At 37.0% G+C, this 20746-nt stretch overlaps 1 protein-coding gene across 1 annotated transcript in view; it reads left to right on the top strand.

The window, feature by feature from the left end:
- Positions 1 to 20746, top strand: part of Tmtc4 (Transmembrane O-mannosyltransferase targeting cadherins 4) — a gene marked incomplete at its 5' end in the record, with an annotated part of 433994 nt that overhangs the window by 268033 nt on the left and 145215 nt on the right. Inside the window, one exon of the mRNA XM_090380839.1 lies at positions 751 to 858. Coding sequence (XP_090236965.1) covers positions 751 to 858 — 108 coding nt within the window. The remainder of the gene's footprint in view (positions 1 to 750; positions 859 to 20746) is intronic.

The following is a 20746-nucleotide window of genomic DNA, read 5'->3' as shown; positions in this document are numbered from 1 at the left end:
CGATGAAATTTAATAAGAATTTTGGAATATAGGTACTAGGGGTGAAAAAATATATCTATAAGGCCATAGTGCCAAGTATTTAGGTAACCTATAAATAAACACAAATTATAATAAAAATAAAATGATGATATAGCAAATTATTGATATATTTTAAATTTAGCAGTAAATTGGCAGAATAATTGTTATTCTGCCCGTTTGCTGCTAAATTTAAAATATATTGCATTATTATATTAGAGTATTGAAATTATATGCTTAATATATTTGGACCTAGACAAACTGGCAAATGGTAAACAGAAACAGATAGCCTCAGCCAATTATTGATAGGATGTATTGAGTGGAGCTAGCCATAGTTAATGTTCCATTCAATGTATCCATTAGTCAGTAATTTGCTACATCATCATTTTATTTTTATTGTAATTTGTGTTTATTTATAGGGTACAACAATGAAGTCTAACATAGGTTACCTAAATACTTGGCACTATGGCTTTAAGGTATATTTTTTCATCCCTAATACTTACATTCCAAAATTCTTATTAAATTTCATCAGTTGTAAAATTCCCTTGGTATTCAGTTTAATAAATAATGTAATGTATTTTTTACAGACTGATGTAATGTTCAATCATTATTTTGATGGCATTAATCTGTTCTGATACTCTTTTTCTATTTTGCAAATTCCATATTTTTTTACATAATTTCACATATATATATATATATGTGTGTGTGTGTGTATAAAAGATATTTATTTTTTAGACTTAATTCTTATTATGACCAAGCAATGAACAACCTGGCAAATATTCTTAAAGATCAAGGGCAGCTAGAAGAATCAGAACAACTGCTTATCAATGCCATTCAAATTAGGTATGTAATTGCATCGACCCAGCTGTCTGAAACTGTCAAAACTCTCTGAGGTAACTTACTTGAATATATCTTAGCTTACATATTTATTTCATGCTTCTTTAATAATGTTTTTTTTTATATTTATAGCATATTTTTATTGGTCTAACTGTGTACTATTCAAGAAGAGAGTGACTGGTCATTGGTTTAGTCATTAAAACTTCCACTTAGAAGGGAAACTATTGAGCAATCAAATTACAAAGTATGGTGTGACTTTACAATAATTTTTGATATGAGGACTTGTTCTCATATGGAAAAATGCCAAATATAGAAAAAAAAAAGATTAAGGAACATTTTTAAAAGAAAATGTAAGGTGGTTTTGATTCTTCAGATATACATAAAACATATGTGATAATAAAACTGTGAAAAACCTATATACTGTTAGCATTAAATAAATGATTTTGACCCTAGGAACCTACAACTGTATGATACAGTCATTTGTATGCTAATGCTTTTTTGAATTCAGAGAAGAGTTGTGAACATCTTCCTTTCAGTTGACAACTAAAACTTGTTAAGATTATCTCATCTTCTGCAATACAATGACTTCTATGTAAAGTTTATTGTGATAGTATAGAATTGTATCATATCTATTACTTCTCTTTCATGAAAAAGACAACTTTAAGAATACAGTACTTTAAGAACACATTACACAATAACACCAATCACTTTGCAATGACTATAAATTAAATGCAAATTTAAACTAAAGGAAAACTGGTCATCATCAATTATTTCACTATTTCAATATTTTGGAACATAATCTCCATTACATTCTCTGCACGTTCTGTTGCATTTTTTTTCCTCTGACACAGCCATTACTAACTTATTTAATCAACAAACTACAGTAGGTATGCATTGTTAGATATGCATTCAGTCAGTTTTGCTTTCAATGGAAGCAGCAACTGAAAGAATATTTTAAAAGTGGAGTTACAGCAGAAGATATTTTTACAAAGATTGCTCTCTAATCACATGTAGGTACATTTTTAAATTTACTTAGACTATTTGCAATGATTATATTACAAAAAGTATTTTAATATTGATGATTAAAGTTATGGTGAGCTTACAATTAGCAGCATTGCATCATATACTTATCCATACCTTCCAACTCCTGATTTAGTCAGTTTTTTGATTTTTGAATGTTGGTGATGGTTAGTGTTATTTTTCAAATACACAGATATGTTATATTTTTCAGTTACGGACCTAATGAATTTAAAAGCTGATGTTAGGTGGCTCTGCTTATGTTTAGACTGAGTTTAGCAAATATGTGACAGTATGTTCACAAAGCATCTGGAGGCGCCTCCGTAGCCAGGTGGGAAGGAGCAGCAGTGCGTAGCACACGCTTCTTGATTAGACCGGGGTTCAAGCCTGTCACCACTAAATACGGAGGATGCGGAAAGGTCAGGGAATGACCACCGCATATCCCGGAGCAATATGGCCTTAGTTGCTAATGCTCCTAAAAACCAAAATAACAAAAAAAATAATAATAACAAAGCATCTGGATCATTAAAAGGTATGGAATGGCTAATGATGAGCATGAAAAAATGTTCCTGTAGACAAAAATCTTTTAAAAACTAAGGTTGAATCATTGGTGCATCAGATGAATATTGAAGATTTCAAGTCTTCCAGTGAATGGTATTAGAAATTTAAGACTCTTCATGGGCTGTCTTTCAAAAATGGGTATGGAGAAAATACAGCTGTTGACAAGCTATGAAGAAACAGAAGGAGAATTGTTTAAAAAAAATGTTTTGTTGACATATGACCAAAACAACACCTTCAATGCCAATAAAGCTGGACTTATTCTAAGTTGCTACTGGATTACATTTAAAATTGAGAAATGTGGTGGGAAAAAAGACAAAACAATATTACCATTTTCTTAGCAGAAAACATTTCTGACCCAGAGAAGCTTCCTCTCTTAATTAGTGGGGAGGCCCAGAAACCCCAATGCTTTAAAAGGTTTGAAGGCATTGCCAACTATTTATTGAGCAAACCAACTTGAATGTCATCAAAACTCTACAAAGAATGGACCAGGGACTTAGATCACAAGATGAATTCGGAGAATAGAAAAATTTTGCTGTTTATAGGTAACTGCACTTCTGTTTATCAAGTGAATGGCCTATGTGCAATCACTGTTGAGTACCTGCCACCTAATGATATCAGTTCTTCAGCCATTTGATTAAGCTGTAATCCAGTACTTAATGAAAAACTATTGAAGAATGCTATTAAGCAAAATTGTGCTGCATTCTGAAAGCAAAACAATGCAAAATTAACATTCTGCAGGAAATGTATTAATGTATTTCAGCATGGGATGAGATTGTGATCACCTATCATTTCAGACATGCTGGATTTGTCACCATGACATGCTGGATTTGTTACCATGACATGCTGGATTTGTCACCATGACGTAGCAAATTAAGCTTTTGGTGCTTCTTTGTCTATGGATCACAAAGGATCTGACAATAGTGAAGGAAGTTTGGAAGATGTGGTGTCATCACCTGAACTTAGACGGAAGCGTGTTTTTAAAGACTTTGCCGAAGTGAATGCAGACATTGCACTTTTCATGATATGCATGCATGAATGAAGGGAAATTCATTGTAATGGAACCTGAAATTTGCAGTGGTGAAGAGGAGCAACCTATTGTATTTGAGCAAGAAGTTTTGTTGAAGGATACTTATCAAGGATTAGAGTGTATGCGTTTTTTTTTTCTCTCCAAGTGTAGCCCACTATGAAAGTGAATTAACCACTGTCACGTGCCTTCGTAATTCTCACTTCAAACATACTCTGCCAGTGAAATACTGTACAGATTATTTTAATGACTGAAATGAATTCCCCTGTTTGTGGTTATGCTTTGATATATGCTGTGCTGCCACTTTATTAGGTACACTCTTTCACACTTGTTATGGTGTGCACACAAATGGTCTGTCCCACAACGTTGCAAGTCACATGACCACAGCTGTGCATATAAATGCAGTAGAACAACTTTCAATTAAGCGTGCAAACTGTAGCAAGAATGGGGAAAAGGAGTGATCTAATATGCTTCCAACGTGGCATGGTAGTAGGTGCAAGACGTGCTGGACAAAGTCTCTCTCTCAAACGGCAGTTCTCCTGAACTTTTTCACACAACAGTTTCAAGGGTGTATCGAGAATGGTGCAACGAACAGAAAACATCCTCTCAACAGCACTCCTGTGGAAGAAAATCGCTTGTCGATGAGAGCGGTTTGAGGAGGATGGCTGGAATTGTGCAAGCAAACAGATGGGCCACAATGTCACACATCACGTCAGAATACAACCTTGGTGTACAGAACAAAATATCACAATGGACCACTAGTCGCACTTTGTCATGAATGGGTTACAATAACCGATTGCCACATCACGTACCTTTGTTATCAATGAAGAACAAGAGAGCATGCCTCCTGTGGGCACAGCAACACCAGCACTGGACTATCGAGGATTGGAAAACAGTTGCTTGGTCTGACAAGTCGAAGTTCCTGGTGCATCATGTTGATGGAAGGCTCAGAATTTGGCGAAAACCACATGAATCCATGGGACCCGTCATGTCTGACGACTACTGTGCAAAGTGGTGGGGGCAGTGTTATGGTATGGGGAATGTTTTCTTGGCATACGTTGGGTCCATTGATACCCATAGATTCACGTCTGAATGCCACATCATACCTAAACATCGTTGCTGACCAAGTGCATCCGTTCGTGTTGACAGTTTATCCTCAGTAAGATGGTTACTTCCAGCAGGATAATGTGCCGGTGCCCAAAGCCCGAATCACTATGGAATGATTCCAGGAACACGACAATGACTTTTCTTTGCTGCAGTGGCCCACTCAGTCCACGGATCTGAATCCTATTGAACATCTTTGGGATGAGCTGGAAAGGGCTGTTTGCTGCAGGCCTACACCTCCGTCGAATCTCAAGGAACTGCGTGACACACTCATGTCTGCATGGTATTCCATTCCTACAACGTTTTCAGCATCTTATTCAATCCATGCCTAGACGGATTTAGGCTGTTTTGAAGGCTAAAGGAGGCTCAACACGCTACTAGGTAGGTGTACCTAATAAAGTGGTAGCACAGTGTATATGTAAGCATGTACATAGGGGGGGAAAAAAAAGTAAAGTGCAGCCATTATCAGTCTACTGTAGGATGCAAGCCTCCTCAACGATTCATGTTGGGGGAAATGGACCATAATTTACCACACTGGTCCAGTGTGGGTTGGCAGATTGACCGTATTTATCAGTAAAGGGCTTGTAATCTGGTCTATTTGAAGAGCTTGTTCTACTGCACTCCCACTCTTGACCACCCAGTTACAGATAGCTACTGTACAGTAATGCAAAATGTCCTATTTTCACTTTCTTGTTTAATACTATAATACATATTCTGAATTGCATTATACTATATTAATAGTAGAATTATGTTAAATGTTTAAACTTTGCTTTGTTCTTTTCTGATTATATGAACTATTGATATAATTTCATTTCGATGTAATGATTTTTTCTAATTCTCTTGTGGTAACTGTAAAGAGCTTTGACTGTTGTGTTGTGGACTAGAATATAAAATTTCAATCAGAAACATCTGTTTGAGGCAGAATATAAGCACCTGCCTCAAATATAACAAACCATCATATAATGGAGGCCCCAGGTTGCCAAGCAGTTGTGACTGAGCTGTTTCTTTGTGCTTCCACTGTGATTTCCACCGACTGGGCTAGCCAGGTGGGTAAAGTGCCTGCCTGCCTGGCAACCCAAAGGTTGCAGATTCGAATCCCGCCTTGGGCTTGGATTAGAGTAAAATGCAAAAACTTTGGGAGGTGCATTATGGCCACAGAAGCCGATGCGCCAACAACTAACAAAAAAGCAAAAAACTGTGATTTTCTATAAGCGAAATATAGTTCTTTTATGTTCCTCTCATTAAGAAATCAATTTATTTAATAACAGCTCTTGTTACAAAAGTACACATACAGAGCAAGAAAGGAAAGCCACCTTTCTTTATTTCTCATAGTTTTATTACTAACACCTTCTACTTTTCACTTGGTCACACCAGGCACTGCTTCTGCCTCCCCCCCATAGTAGGGGCGGAAACCTTGGCAGAAAAGTTAATCTGCCAAGGGCTGAAAGGAGCAAAGATGGACTGTACCAATATTGACTCGTGGGATCAATGTCCCATCTCATTCTAGAGAGCAAGAAGATCACAACCATTTCATGCTAAAAGACAAAAGGATACAGACCGAATACCTGGCCTCACTTCCTTATAGTACATTCCTTGACTGATCAGCTAGTGAGGTAGCTCTGTCCTTTTCTGATCCAAAAATGTTTAGAGAATGCTGCAGCTGGCTCACCGAAAATGGTTTGCCGACTAAAAACAGTTGACCAGTTTGTTGAAACAACACAAGCACTCTGATCAGAGTGCTTAAATTGATGTGGTCAGTTTAAGCAATTGATCACATCAATTGCTTAAATTGATTAGAGTGCACTTGGAGGAACTCCCATAGAAGTGTCCCCTCATGCCACCTCAAACTACTCGAAAGGAGTTATAACAGATTGGGATCTTCTACATGTATGTGATGAAGAAATTAAACAAGAACTCTCAGATCAAAACATTATTCAGGTTAAGAGAATCCTAATTAAAAGGGATGCCGCATTGCTTCCAACCAGAAACATACTAACATTCAGCTTTCCAAATCCAGCAATGTCTGTAAAGGCTGGATATTTGAAATGTAATGATTATATATACCTAACCGTATCAGATGCTTCAAATGACAGAAATTTGGGCATTCATAGGCAGTATGTACTTCATGTAGGTTTAAAGATCATATCCATACTGAATATTTAGTTCAGTCTTTACTGTGTCCAAACTGTTACTCCACTTTTTCCAAAGACTGTGAAATATGGAAAAGAGCAAAAATGATTCAGAAGTATAAAACTGAGCATAAATTTACCTATCTTGAAGGAAAGAAACAAATATCACCAATTAGAGTAACACACACATTTGCAGCAACTGTCCAATAACAAACAGATAACTGCTATTACCACTGCTACCACTGTAGTTCAAACTAATGTTACAGTTCTTCCCAACATCTCTATAGCTAATTGGGCTTGCTGAATCTTAGCTCCATTAGTAAAGTCATTCTCAACTCCACCTTCCAATCAAGCCATCAGCACACCAGTTACAATTCTGCCAGACATGTCTTCCATGTTGCAGCCAACCACAAATGCTAAAGATATAGATACAGAAGACAAACCCTCTGACTATGGTCATATGGATACATATGAAAAAGAAGTCTTAGAGGAACCGACCTTAGAAATACATGCTGAGAAAGAGATGGATGTTTGTCCATTTTTCTCCAAAAAAGAGAAAACCCCTGAACGATACAAGCAGACCACCATTTGCAAAAAGACAGATACAAATACAAAGCCAATATAATGTGTACAATAATACAGTGGAATTGTCGAGGTTTCTGCAGCAACATTGACAACATTCATGACTTGATTGATAAATATCATCCAGTAGGTCTCGTAAATATCATCTGGTAGGTCTAATAAATATCATCCGGTCTGCCTTTAAGAAACTAACCCTACTCCACAAGTAAACATAGCAATGAACCATTATGGTATCTACAGACAAGACCGATTTCCTTCCAGTGGAGCATAGCGGAGTGGTTATTTTAATCAACTCCAGAATTCCGTGTAAATGCCTCCAACTACAAACATCTTTGGAAACAGTTGCAGTATGAGTGTCAGTCCAGTTTACATTCTCACTGGTCTCACTCTACCTTTCCCCAAATCAAGAGTATATGTATGTAGATCTTGAAACATTAGTAACTGAGCTACCACCTCCGGTTCTCTATCATGGGAGATGTAAATGGACATCATCCCCTGTGAGGGGGATCTCACCACCAAGACAAACGTGTAAAATTTATTGAAAAATTATTATTGGAAGAGCAAAATCTCTCGCTCCTTAATACTGGAGTTGAAACATACATCCATTTACTCGCAGGAACAGTCTCTTCCATTGGCATTTCCATATGTTCACCTGTCCTATACCTACTGAAACTTATTGAATTGACAGTCTTAAATAATCCACTTAATAGCAACCATCTCCCTGTAGTCTACAAAATGTTAACAAATAATTATACAAATCACAATGGCCAAAAAAAGATGGAGATTCCTTAAAGCTGATGGGACATAATATAAAATTCTTGGCCCAAAGTATAAGCAATAGTTCCCAAGCGATTTCTAGTGTGATTTTCTAGTGTTTTTCCTAGGGCAAGTACTAGTTTTTCATAAACTATCCTCCACTTGCAACATTACTGCTTCCCTCTCTAGCAACATCACTGCTAACCCCACTTGCAACATTACTGCTCCCTCTGCTAGCAACATACTGCTCTCCAATTTTTCTGATCACTTGGTCTCTGGTTGGCACCACTCCTGTCTCCACGTAGCAGGGCCAGTAACCTGGGAAAAGAAAGTCCCTCCCCCAGGGCTAAAAGGAGCAAGCATAGAGTTGAATAATTTTCCATCTTTAGAGTCGCCGACCGGGCTAGCCGGGTGGGTAAAGTGCCTGCCTGGCAACCCAAAGGTCGCGGGTTCGAATCCCGCCTCGGGCTTGGATCAAAGTACTGCAAAAAACCTTGGGAGGTGCACTATGGCCACAGAAGCCGATGCGCCAACAACTACCAAAGAGAAAAAAAAACAAAAAAACTTTAGAGTCATAAAGCTCAAGACCAGAAATGTCTGATATCAATGACTCTAATCAACTGAAAAGGCTTTGAAGGGAAGCACAGTGCAATGACATGCCAAACTTTTTAGTGATATTCTCTCTCTCTCTCTCTCTCTCTCTCTCGCTCGCTCTCTCTCTCTCTCTCTCTCTCTCTCTCTCTCTCCCCCTCCCCCCACACCAGCAACCTGTGGTCACATTATCACTATTTGTTATCCAAAGATATTTGGAATTCATTGCTGGAACACCAAAAATGGTAAAACAATTAACAATTGAAATTCGGAGACCTCCTAATTGAAACAGCCATTGAAAAAAACATTCCGAGTGGCTGCTGAGAATAGTGACATTTGGTGGGTGGCCAGTATCTATCATTCTGCATAATACTTTAAATTCGTTGTAAGGTGTCAACACAGAGTGGGACCTACTTACATTATCTGAAGAGGAATTAGTTCCAGAACTGTGCATTAAAAAAGTAATCAGCATCAAACGTATAATGACTAAAAAAGATGGAAATCTCATTACAACTCAATCCATCATTTTAACTCTCAGCACTCCAGATTTGCCATCTTCAGTAAAAGATGGCTGTTGAAACTGGTGAATTTAGCCTGTATCCCTAATTGCATTCATTTTAAATGGCAGAAATATGGACATTCTCACAAGCATGGAAGTGATGCCATTTGTCCTATTTATGGTTCCAAGGAGCATACACAAGCAGATTGTTGACTATGCCCAGTCGTTCTTATGTAGTTCAAGCTCAAAGCTTCCATTCAACAGCAGCTCGAACAGATGTATCAATAATCCCCCCCCCCCCCAAAGCACATCTCTAGTTAATTGTGTTAAAAGTACACTATCAAACTCTGGAAAAGACACACATCAAACTAAAACCAGTGCAGTGACCAACACTCTAATCAGCATCCCAACTGATACTCCAAAGGTCCCGCTTGACAATGAAAAATTGAAATCTCCTAAAAACAGAAAAAAAAACTGAATCGTATCCACCAATGCAGATTATGAGGAACCCATACTAGAACTTCATGCAAACGACACTATGAATAACTGGATGCCCAACCTTCCCAAAAAAAGATTGGAAAAAATGTTCCTCGTACAAAAAACAGTCAGATAAGTCAGTCATCCTCGGTGAAACCTAAATGATGCACAACATTTTACAATGGAATTGCAGAGGCTTTCGTTACAACACAGACAATATCCAAGATCTAATTAACCAATATTCTCCAGTTACTCTTAATCTTCAGAAAACTTAACCTAACCTCAAAAATTTCTCCTTCGATAAAGAACTATTGCCTTTATGAAAGAGATCGTAATACAGCTGATGTTGCTCATGGTGGTGTGGAAATCCTGATTAATTCAAAGATCCCAACTAAACATATCCTGCTTCAGACTGAATTAGAAGCTGTTGCTGTTCATATAACTCTCCATATTGCAATAATACTTGTCTCAATCTACCTACTGCCAAACCATACTTACTCTTTCAGATATCTTCAAGGTCTCTTCATACAGATACCTCCACTTCTGTATATTAGGGAATTTTAACAGGCACCATCCCTTATGGGGTCGACTCATCGAAAGCTTTCTAAAGGCCCAAAACCTCATCATACTCAATGCTGGTGCACACACTCATCTGCAGCTCCCAAATGGGCACATTTCAGCAATAGATCTCTCAATTTGTTCTCCAGTATTGGTCCCAGCCATAGAGTGGTACATTATAAATGATCCCATGGGCAGTGACCACTTCCCAATTGTATGCAACTTTTCGATAGCACAGACTTCTTCAACTCAACCATGCAGGAAATGAAAATTTGTCCAAACAAACTTGACAAAATTTCAGTCATCAATCCCTCTTGATTAATAATGTGGCAGATTACATCATGTCACATCTCCTAAAAGTGGCCAAAGACACAATACCATTATCAAATCCCCAGGCCAAAAATATTATAATTACTGGTGGAATGAGGAATGCACAAAGCAAAGAAAGAAAAAAATAAAGCCTGGAATTTCAGTAATATTCAACCACAGCCAACCTCATTAATTATAAGAAGTTAAGGGCAAAAGCCGAAGGCAAGCCAAGAAAGAACTGTGGACCTGTTTTGCATTGAGCATTAACAAAAACACAGATTCCAAAATAATATGTAAAAAAAAATTGGAAAGATTTCTTGTAAGTTTCCTACCATACCTTCTCCAACCCTCTCCTGGAATGGGCAAGATATGTCTAGTCCCTTAGATATAGCTAAGCTTTGGGTGATATTTTTGCTGAAATCTCAGTAGCATTAGCTTACACTAAATCATTCCAATGAATTAAAAACATTATGGAACAGCATTCTATTAACTTCCAAACTGCTCACCTTCTTCCATATAACAAACTTCTGAAATATTCTGAACTTTTGAAAGCCATCAGAATAGCCCACCATGGTGCTGCTAGGCTAGATGGGATTTATTGTCTCATGCTACAACATCTCGATGACAAAGATTTACACCACCTTCTTTTTACAACTGTATATTTTACAACCGTATATTTTTAGAAAATGCATACCCAGCCTCTTGGCATCATTCTACTGTTTTGGCATTACTAAAGCCTGGAAAGGATCCAACATAATTATAGATCAATATCTCTTTAAAGCTGCCACAGTAAAATACTTGAAAGAATTGTCCATAGAAGACTCATCTGAGTCATTCAGAGAGAACATCTAATGAGCCATAGTCTACATGGTTTCCAACAAAACAGGTCATGCTGGATCTCATGATCAAGGCTGAATTTGCCATTCATAATGCCTTTGATAAGCAGGAACATCTAGTAATGGTTTCAATAGATAGATATAGAGAAGGCTTTTGATACTACCTGGTGACATGGCATACTTAGGGATCTTTACTCCCTTGGTCTACGGAGCAACCTTCCTATATTTGTGAAGAATTTTCTACATACTAGATCATTTCAAGTTCAATACCAACATGCCCTTTTTGCAACATTCATTCAGAAAGAAGGTTCCACGAGGATCAGTGCTGAGTGCCACTCTTTTTGCTCTTAGAATATATTTTCACTAAATAACTTCCCAATACAGTTGAGACTTACCTTTATGCAGATGACCTTTCCATCTGCCATTCCCATAACACAAGATCTATTGAACAACAGCTTCAGATATCACTTAATAAAATACCTCAACGGCTGTTGACTCACCCAGCAGAAAACAGTTGCTATCCATTTTTGTACACAGTGCAAACTTCTAATATCTCCATCTCAATCACTAATAACATCTGATTTCTAGGACTAATCCTTGACATCAAATTAAATTTCTTAGATCATATTAAAAATGTACATACTTCTTATCTAAAAAAAGCTAAATATACTCAGAGCTTTATATGGCCAAACGTGGGATACAGATCATACCTCCCTGCTTCTGTTATATAGGGCATTAATCAGATCCCACCTTAATTATGGAGCTCCCATTTACCATTCTGCTAGAATGAGTGCATTACACTGGCTTGATCCAATTCAATGCAGTGCTTTGAGGACTGCACTTAGTGTATTCAGAACATTGTCTCTACATTGATGAGTTTCCTACGTAAAGTTAATGGGGCTCATGAGCCCTCATTAACTTTACGTAGGAAAACACCGTTACTGAAGTATGCTTTCAAGATACAAAGTTGTTCCTCGCATCCCATTCAATCATACCTATTCAATCCATCATTAGAAAACCTCTACAGAAATAAACCTAGCATAGTAAAACCAGCTGGTCTTCGCCTTCTTGAAGTGATGCAGGTTTGGAATGTTTCCATCCATTCCGTACAATAGGTAGTAACTTCCGCTGAACCACCATGGGTTCCTCCTATACCGCCTTGTGACTCTTACTTCTGTCAGTGGGGAAAGAACGTTTTGCACGCGTCAAATGTCAAACAACTTCATGCATTTCACACTCAAAGGTATACTGATTTCTCCCCAATGTATAAAGATGGCTCTTGGCTCTAAATCCAATCCAAACATTGGAGCAGCCACAGTGTTTTTTCCAAATACCATTATTTCAGCATCCCCTCCATCTGAATTCAGTATCTTTTCATCTGAATTATATGCAATTAAACTAGCTTTAGAAAATCTCTGTTTGGACTGTTCTCTAAAATCTGTTATTTACACTAATTCCCTCAGCTCAATCATGACATTATATAATTCCCCAGATAAAGTTCACCCTGTTCTTGATAAAATTAGAAGTTTATCACTGCAAATGGAAGAACACCATGAACTAGTCATTTTCAAGTTCACACATTCTGTTTTTTTTTTGGTAACAAACTGGCTGATAAAGCTGCAAAAAATCCAACCATCTTAGATTTAACCAATATCCATTCCAGCATCAGGCTGTGCACCACTCATACATGCTGCGTGCCTGTCAGAATGGACAGAACTATGACACTGTCAAACTAATAATAAACTCTTACAATCTAAACAGGATCCGAAAATTTGGCGCTCCAGTGTTTGCACATCAAGACGAAAAGAAGTAGTCCTTTCAAGGGCAAGAATAGGTCAAGAATTTACTCACAGGAGATGATCTACTACATGTTCTGGTATAGGTTCCCTGAGCTGTCTCGGTTGCCGTTATGACTTCCTCTCTGGGGAGTTTGTTTGTGGTGACCCGATACACCACTCCCCAGGGGTCAGAATTTCCTTCTGTATTTACTAGGTTTTCCCATGAGGCTTTCTTTATTTTAGCTGCGTAGTCATTTCTGACCTCATGGTACTGTTGACGTAGTACATCGACCTCTGCATGTGGCCAGGATCTATGCACCCTCTGAAATGCCTTGCAGGCACTATTTACCCTTTTCCGGAGATCTGTGAGCTCTGTCGCCCACCAAGGAACAGCTTTGAGGGAAGGCATCTTCTTCTGATGATGTTTGGGTAGGTGGTAGACGTCAGAGTGCTCGGCACATGGATGACTGGACCCAGGGTATCTCAGCAGAACAGCACCCAAAGCATGACACTGCCGCCACTGACTTGTTTTCGTCCCAAGGTGCAGTGCATCCAGGCACCATCACCTCCCCAGGTAAACAATGCACACATACTCAGCCGTTCACATGGTGCAACAGGAAACGTGATTCATCGCACCAGAGACCTTCTTCCAATCACTCAAGGTCCAGTTTTGATTCTCACGTGCCCATTGTAGGCGCTGTTGCCGTTGAACCGTGGTTAGCATGGGCACTCAGAGTGACCTGCGGCTACGCAACCCCATTTTCAGCAGGGTTCGATGTACTGTGTGGTGTGACTGGAGTAATGTTCGATGTACATTACTCCAGTCACCAGCGTTCCAATTACTAGTGAGTTGCGTCACAGTCACCCTTCTGTTGCCACCTACCATCCGGGAGAGCCTTCGCTCACCTTGAGCATCGATGAGCTGTGGTCGTCCAACACCTCGCCATAGGTTCATGGGTTCCCTCCCCCTCCTCAGATCACTTTCGGTAGGTACTAACCATGCTGACCATTAGCACCCCACCAGCCATGCCGTTTCGAATTTGCTCTGACCCAGTCGTCTGGCAATTACAATTTGGCTTTCGTCAAACTCGCTTAAGTCTGCTGCATTTCCCATCTGAAGAACAAGAGTAACACTGATTAACGGAGCTCAGTATCAGGTGTTTTTTATACCGTGTCCCGACCCGTGCACCCTCCATAGTTCACCTGCAGTTGCTTCAATTTGTATAACAACTCACTGGTCATAATCTTTTGTCTCATCGGTGTATATTTAATTTTATTTTACTTTATTCTATCTTTGTATATTATATGTTATAATTCTCGCTATGTAAGCATGCGTGACCCAAACCACAACTGAATATAAATTTTGAACCAAACTGTATAAATTAATATTGAACTATTTTGTAGTTTACAAAAAATATACTTGTGTAAATCTAAGCTGATGCCATTACAGAATTTTTAGTGCGAACATCCTGGAATACTTTCGTGAACCCCTGGGAGTTCACAAACCACCAGTTGGGAACCACTGTTCTACAGGTGTAGAAGCAGTGCTACTACATAATCATAATATACTACCATCAATTCCAATGGGCCATGCAGTTCATCTGAAATAATCATATGATAATGTGAAGCTTCTTAACGGATCCATCAATTACATGGAGTACCAGATTTGTGATGACATAAAAGTTATTTGCATCTTGTTAGGAATGAAGAAAATTTTGATATTTTCTTTGTGAATGGCACAGTAAAGCAGGGTTCCTCAACCTTTTTTGACTCGCGAACTCCTTTCAACATAATGTTTTTATCACGAACCCCTAAGCCTATATTCTCTGAAATCCTATAATAGTTCTGAACTTTTAAATAAATTCCAGTACTACGTTTTTATAAGCTATATCGAGTAATAATGTAAAATTATTATTAAGTACTTGTACATAACAATAGTCTTTGAGAATGAAAAACATTTTAGTATGGAAAACATATTTAACACCATATACTATAAGATTGGAAACTAATTATAAGGAATTATAGGAGATGTGGTTTCTTTCGTTGGCAATGCTTAACTTAAAATTTTATTTTATTTTACTTTATGTTCAATATTATAATTTTTATAACCCTTTTCTACAGCTCACAAGCTACCTGACTGCTTTTTATGATCAGAAGATCCAAGATCTTTGGGTTATAAATGCCATTTACTACTTTTATTTATTTGTGGAAAATGTATATATTGATAGTTTCTGAACAATTACGAGGACACTAATGATCAACAGAACATCTATTATTAACACACAACATTTTACAAATGAACCAGCATTTCATAATATCTCATTAAAAAAAAATAAGGTTTCTCTCTTCCTCTTTTTCAAACGAAGCACTCTTAATTTAATACTAAAATTGTGCAATCATCACAAAGTTAAATACAGGCATACCTCGATTAATGAATAGGATGCGTTCCACGAAATTACTTCGTTAAGCGAAACTTCGTTTTCAGAGGTAAAAATACTATGGCCAGAATAGGGATACGTTCCTACGTAAAGAAAATGAAAAGCTTTTTTTCGAACAAAGAAAAGTTTTATTAAATAAACAGTCAACTTACATACAAAGTGAAATCACATTTTAAAATATGAGGTTAAAGTTGATTGCTTATGCTTTTTTTCTCTTTCATTTAACAATTGCCTATACGGAGTTATTGCATTTAACACTGATCGCTTAACTATAACACTTCTTCCTAAGTCAGGATCATTTTCACTAAAAAAATTTAAAACATTTTCAATATCATTTAAGCACCTTTTTAAATCTTTGGTTGTTAACACTTTTTCGGCAGGAACTTCTTTAACTTTGCCTTCATTATCTTTGTCTTCGTTGCTAACAAGGCTTTCTAAATCTTCCACTGAAAAACCATCATCTTCTGCATTCAATAAATTTATAACATCCTCTTCATCGACATTTTCGAAAACTATTTGATTGAGACATCTGGATAACTTCATTTCTAATTCTTGGATGTTATTTTCTTCTTCTAGTACAACTTCTGGCCATATTTTGCGCCAAACTCCATGTAAAGCATTTCTTAGTGACTTCTTTCCAAGAACTATCAATGTTTTCAATTGCGTTTTTAATGGTGTAGTTTTTCCAAAAAGTTTTAACTGTCATTTCCTCTTTATCCTCTAGTTCAGTTAAACTCCTTAATGTTCGACGCAGAAAATAAGCCTTAAATGATGCTATTACTCTCTGATCCAATGGTTGAATCAGGGAAGTTGTGTTTGCTGGAAGAAACACAACTTTGACAGGAATGCATGTGTTCAACGTGTTAAGATCAGTAGGATGTCCCAGAGCATTGTCTAACAACAAAAGAGCTTTTTCTTCAAAGTTGTTTTTTTGACAATACCGTTTTACTTCAGGACAAAAGTGGTTAACAAACCAATCAGTAAATAACTCCTTGGTAACCCACGCTTTTCTATTTGCTTTCCATATTACAGGTAGGTTCATTTTTATGTTACCTTTTAACGCCCTCGGATTTTCTGAATGGTAAACTAATAACAATTTTAATTTATAATCGCCAGAGGCATTTGATCCAAAGAGTAACGTTAAACGGTCTTTGGCTGCTTTGAACCCAGCAGCTGATTTTTCTTCAATAGAAATGAAGCTTTTTGTTGGTAGCCGTTTCCAGAACAAACCGCTTTCGTCAACATTGAACACCAAATTTGGTGGAAAATTTTCACGTTTAATTATTTCCTTTAGTTTTTTTGGAAACATTTGCAGCTTCAACATCTGCACTTGCAGCTTCTCCTGTTAATTTTACACTATGAATCCTGGCCCGTTTTTTAAATTTCTCGAACCAATCACGAGAAGCCCCAAAGGTTTCCGTAATTTCTTCAGTTTGTTTAGATTTCAGGTGATTAAACAAAAATGGAATATTTTTTTATGTTAAATGGGGCTTGAAATTGCGGACTTCGTTATATCGAGGCTTCGTTATCAGAGGTAACGTTAACCGAGGTATGCCTGTACAGTCTCTTTTGATTCAGTCCTTTGTCACAATAAATTTCTCAAACTTTTCATGGTGGTAAATACAACTTATGTTCAATATTCCCGTTTCATATATTGCTCCTTTCTAACATACAATCTTAAACATTCTCTTATATTGTTTTAAGCTACAATGTATCTCTATGGTTTATCATCCTAATAACCTTTATCGCTAATAATAATAATAATTTTAATCAACTTAATTATTAAATTAATGTCCGCCTTTGTACTATTAATTATCCTGAAAAGACATTAGTCGAACTTATATTAATTATTTTAAGAAGATCCATTCCTAAATGTACATTCTTCCTTTCCATAAGTTCTTCCTTTTACTCTCGATATGACTCCTACATATGATGCGGAAGGACCCGAATTAAGATTGCTCCAGTGGTCTTAATTCGGGGAAATTTCGCCTTCATAATGGTTATATTACATTTTCCAATGCATTGGGTGGCTCCGGTAGCACTGCCGGATCCCATATTTACTCCAATTTTTACTTTCTATTATCTCGCTCATTAAAAAACTTGACTATATTGCACAAGGTAAATGTAAGAAACTTATGGCCGTAATGACTCGGCACTATATCTATATTTCTTTATTACCCTGGGCTCAGTTACCTGGTTAGCTGCAGGACTCTCTTGATCCCTCTACACTCTCCTTTTTCACACACCGCTCTCTTCACATCAATATTCCATGTGAATAGTGTGGAAGAGATATATTCTATATCTTCCATGAACCAATTCCTCCTATCTACACATCACAACCTGGCCAATCATATCCCTCTCTATTTATTTCAACTCATTCCTCCTTGCCTTCGTTTAATTATTACATTTATACAAATTTATTTGTCAGCTCCTCGAGTTAAGTTTTTTTTCTTTCCTTCCCTATATTTTTCACTAGAAACACTTCCCAAAGCTTTCAACTGCCATTCTTTATGATTCGTTGCGGTTAAGGGCATTCCTTTCTGTGGGAAACGTAGAACTAAAATTATATCTATTACTCATTAAGCTACTTATTTTCCACTATCTAAAGTCTATTATTATCCTATAATTTGCCCTAATCATTCTGCCCTTTTCATTTCAAAAGCTTGTTTCTTCGATCTTAATTGTTCCTTAACTGGTCCTTCTGTATCTCACTCTCTTAGACTTTAATTTTGTTCGTTGCGCTTTTGACTTTGTTCCTTCTGAATTCTGAGAAGTGTTTCCTGAATTCTAGCTAAACCTGTATTACATTCCTTTTCATTGAGTTGATCAACTAGTCTTATTTTTAACTACAAGATCTTTCCTTTATTTCACTGATAGCAAATTTCAGTAAGACTGAAATTCTGTAAGACTCTGTCTTACCAAATGCACATAATAGAATCCTTAAACATTATTATTATGTAGTTATAAATCAAAATAAATCATAAATTTAATGTGATTGTTGGGTTTGTTTGTTTTTTTTTATTGTTACAAAGTGGAGCAATAGTTGGTTCGTCAGAAGACAGAGCTTCAAATTTGTTCTGCATCAAGTTTGTTCTGGTATTGCAACTTCAACAAGGTATAAAAGCCCTCTCATATATATATACACATAGTTGAAAATGTCAGCAGGTTTTTTCACAGCTTTTTTGCTAAGAGATGGATATTCTGTTTTTAATCCAAAAGGTTATAAAAGTTTCAGTCTTGAATAAGTTTTGAAGTTCAAATGCTGTTGATATATATTAAAAAGGGCTTCTTTTTCTATCAGTTTTAGGTTAGCCATTGCCACAATAGACTCGTCAAATGGATTACGAATCCAGTTCAGATTTTTTGATATTTGTGGAAATTACTCTCTAAAAGTAACCTGTAGGAAGTTGAGATGCTCTTTAATACTTTTCTTAACAACTTTGTCCAAAGTCATTTCATTTTCACTGTAAAAAATTGTGTAAAGTGCTAAAACACTTGGTACTATTATCAATCAAGTTGTCCCAAAATTATTATTTTTTTTCTTGCTTTCCTCTGTCTTGAACAGTGAAAACCATTGTATTTGTGCCTTGTAATGATAAATTGAGTTTATTTGTCTTCGAAAAATAAATCTGACAAATAAGCTAAATTTTGAAGCCATATTTGGTCTATTGTTCACCCACTGAGATGAAAAGGATGATCCATGAAGAAAAGAATTAATTCTTGTCTTAATTCAAATAAATGTATAATTACTTTGTCACATGACAGCCATCTAATATCCGTGTGTGTATTTAAAAAGGTTACATGCTCACTGCCCATTTCTTTACATAAAGAATAATCTGGAATTTTTGTTGGTCTTGATTTTATGAAGCTATTTTGACAGCAAGTACACTTTTAAGTTGTTGCGTCATTTGTCTCGATGCAATGTCAGCTTGTCTATGAATGTTGCAATGTGTCCACGAGATATCTGCACATATTTTTGATGCGAGTAATAAGGCCCACAAATTTTCCTGTCATTGATTTCTCCATCTGTACAAATTTCACAACATAAAGATCAATCAATTTGTTTTTCTTCAAAATACGAGTTAATTAAATTAAAAATATCATTACCTGTTGCATGCTCTGTTGGAGGATGACAAAACAACATATTTTCCTCCACTTTACTTTCATTCATGTAGCGTTCAAATACAATTAAAATGGTTAGATTGGAAACATCCATGGTCTCATCTAATTGCAAAGCATAAAATGTACTAATGGATTTAACATCTTCAGACATATCATGCATGTATACGGCAAGACACTGTGTTAATGGAACAGGGTATAGTATCCAATTTCTTTGCCAAATTGGATATGATAATTGGATACGACACCAAACATAAACCTGACAATAGCTTTTGCACATAAGAAAATCAAATTTTCTGCAATAGTATGGACTTTCCCAGCTTTTGCTATTTCATAGCTTACTAAGTACGATGCATCAAGTGCTTTTTAACTTCTTGATTTTCGAGTGATATATGTGAATCAATATTAGATGTTTTGATTTCTTGCAATTTCCACTTAAAAAATCAACTGGCTTTTCTGCATAATTTTCGTGTTTTGTTTCTAAAGGATGAGACAAGACAGAAGGTTTCAGACTACTATTGGCAAACACTTGTTGTTGTTGTTATTTGGTTTTTAGGACCATTAGCAACTAAGGCCATATTGTTCTGGGGATGCGGAAAGGTCATTCCCTGACCTTTCCGCATCCTCCGTATTTGGTAGTCACAGCCTCGAACCCTGGTCTAATTAAGAAGTGTGTGTGTTACGCACTGCTGCTCCTGCCCACCTGGCTACGGAGGCGCCGGCAAGCACTTCTCCGCAAATGAAATATTGCGGGTGTTGTTAGACCATATCTCCAAGAAACGAAAAACCAAATTTAATATAATCTTCACTATATTTCCTCTTTTTACTATTTGTTTTCATGCCAATATTCACCTCCTTAGCCAGGTGGGCAGGAGTGGCAGTGCATAGCACATGCTTCTTGATTAGACCGGGGTTTGAGCCCGTGACCACCAAATATGGAGGATGCGGAAAGGTCAGGGAATGACCACTGCATATCCCCCAGAGCAATATGGCCTTAGTTGCTAATGCTCCTAAGAACCAAATAACAACAACAACATGCCAATATTTTGAACATCTTTATGCAGTATTTGGGAAATTTGGCAAGCTGAATGGATTTTGTGGGTTTTTTGAAGGTCA

This window comes from Mastigoproctus giganteus, chromosome 9, assembly GCF_048544385.1.
Source record: "Mastigoproctus giganteus isolate SK-2022 chromosome 9, ASM4854438v1, whole genome shotgun sequence".
Lineage (NCBI taxonomy): Eukaryota > Metazoa > Arthropoda > Arachnida > Uropygi > Thelyphonidae > Mastigoproctus > Mastigoproctus giganteus.
This window is presented reverse-complemented; position numbering and strand designations above follow the sequence as displayed.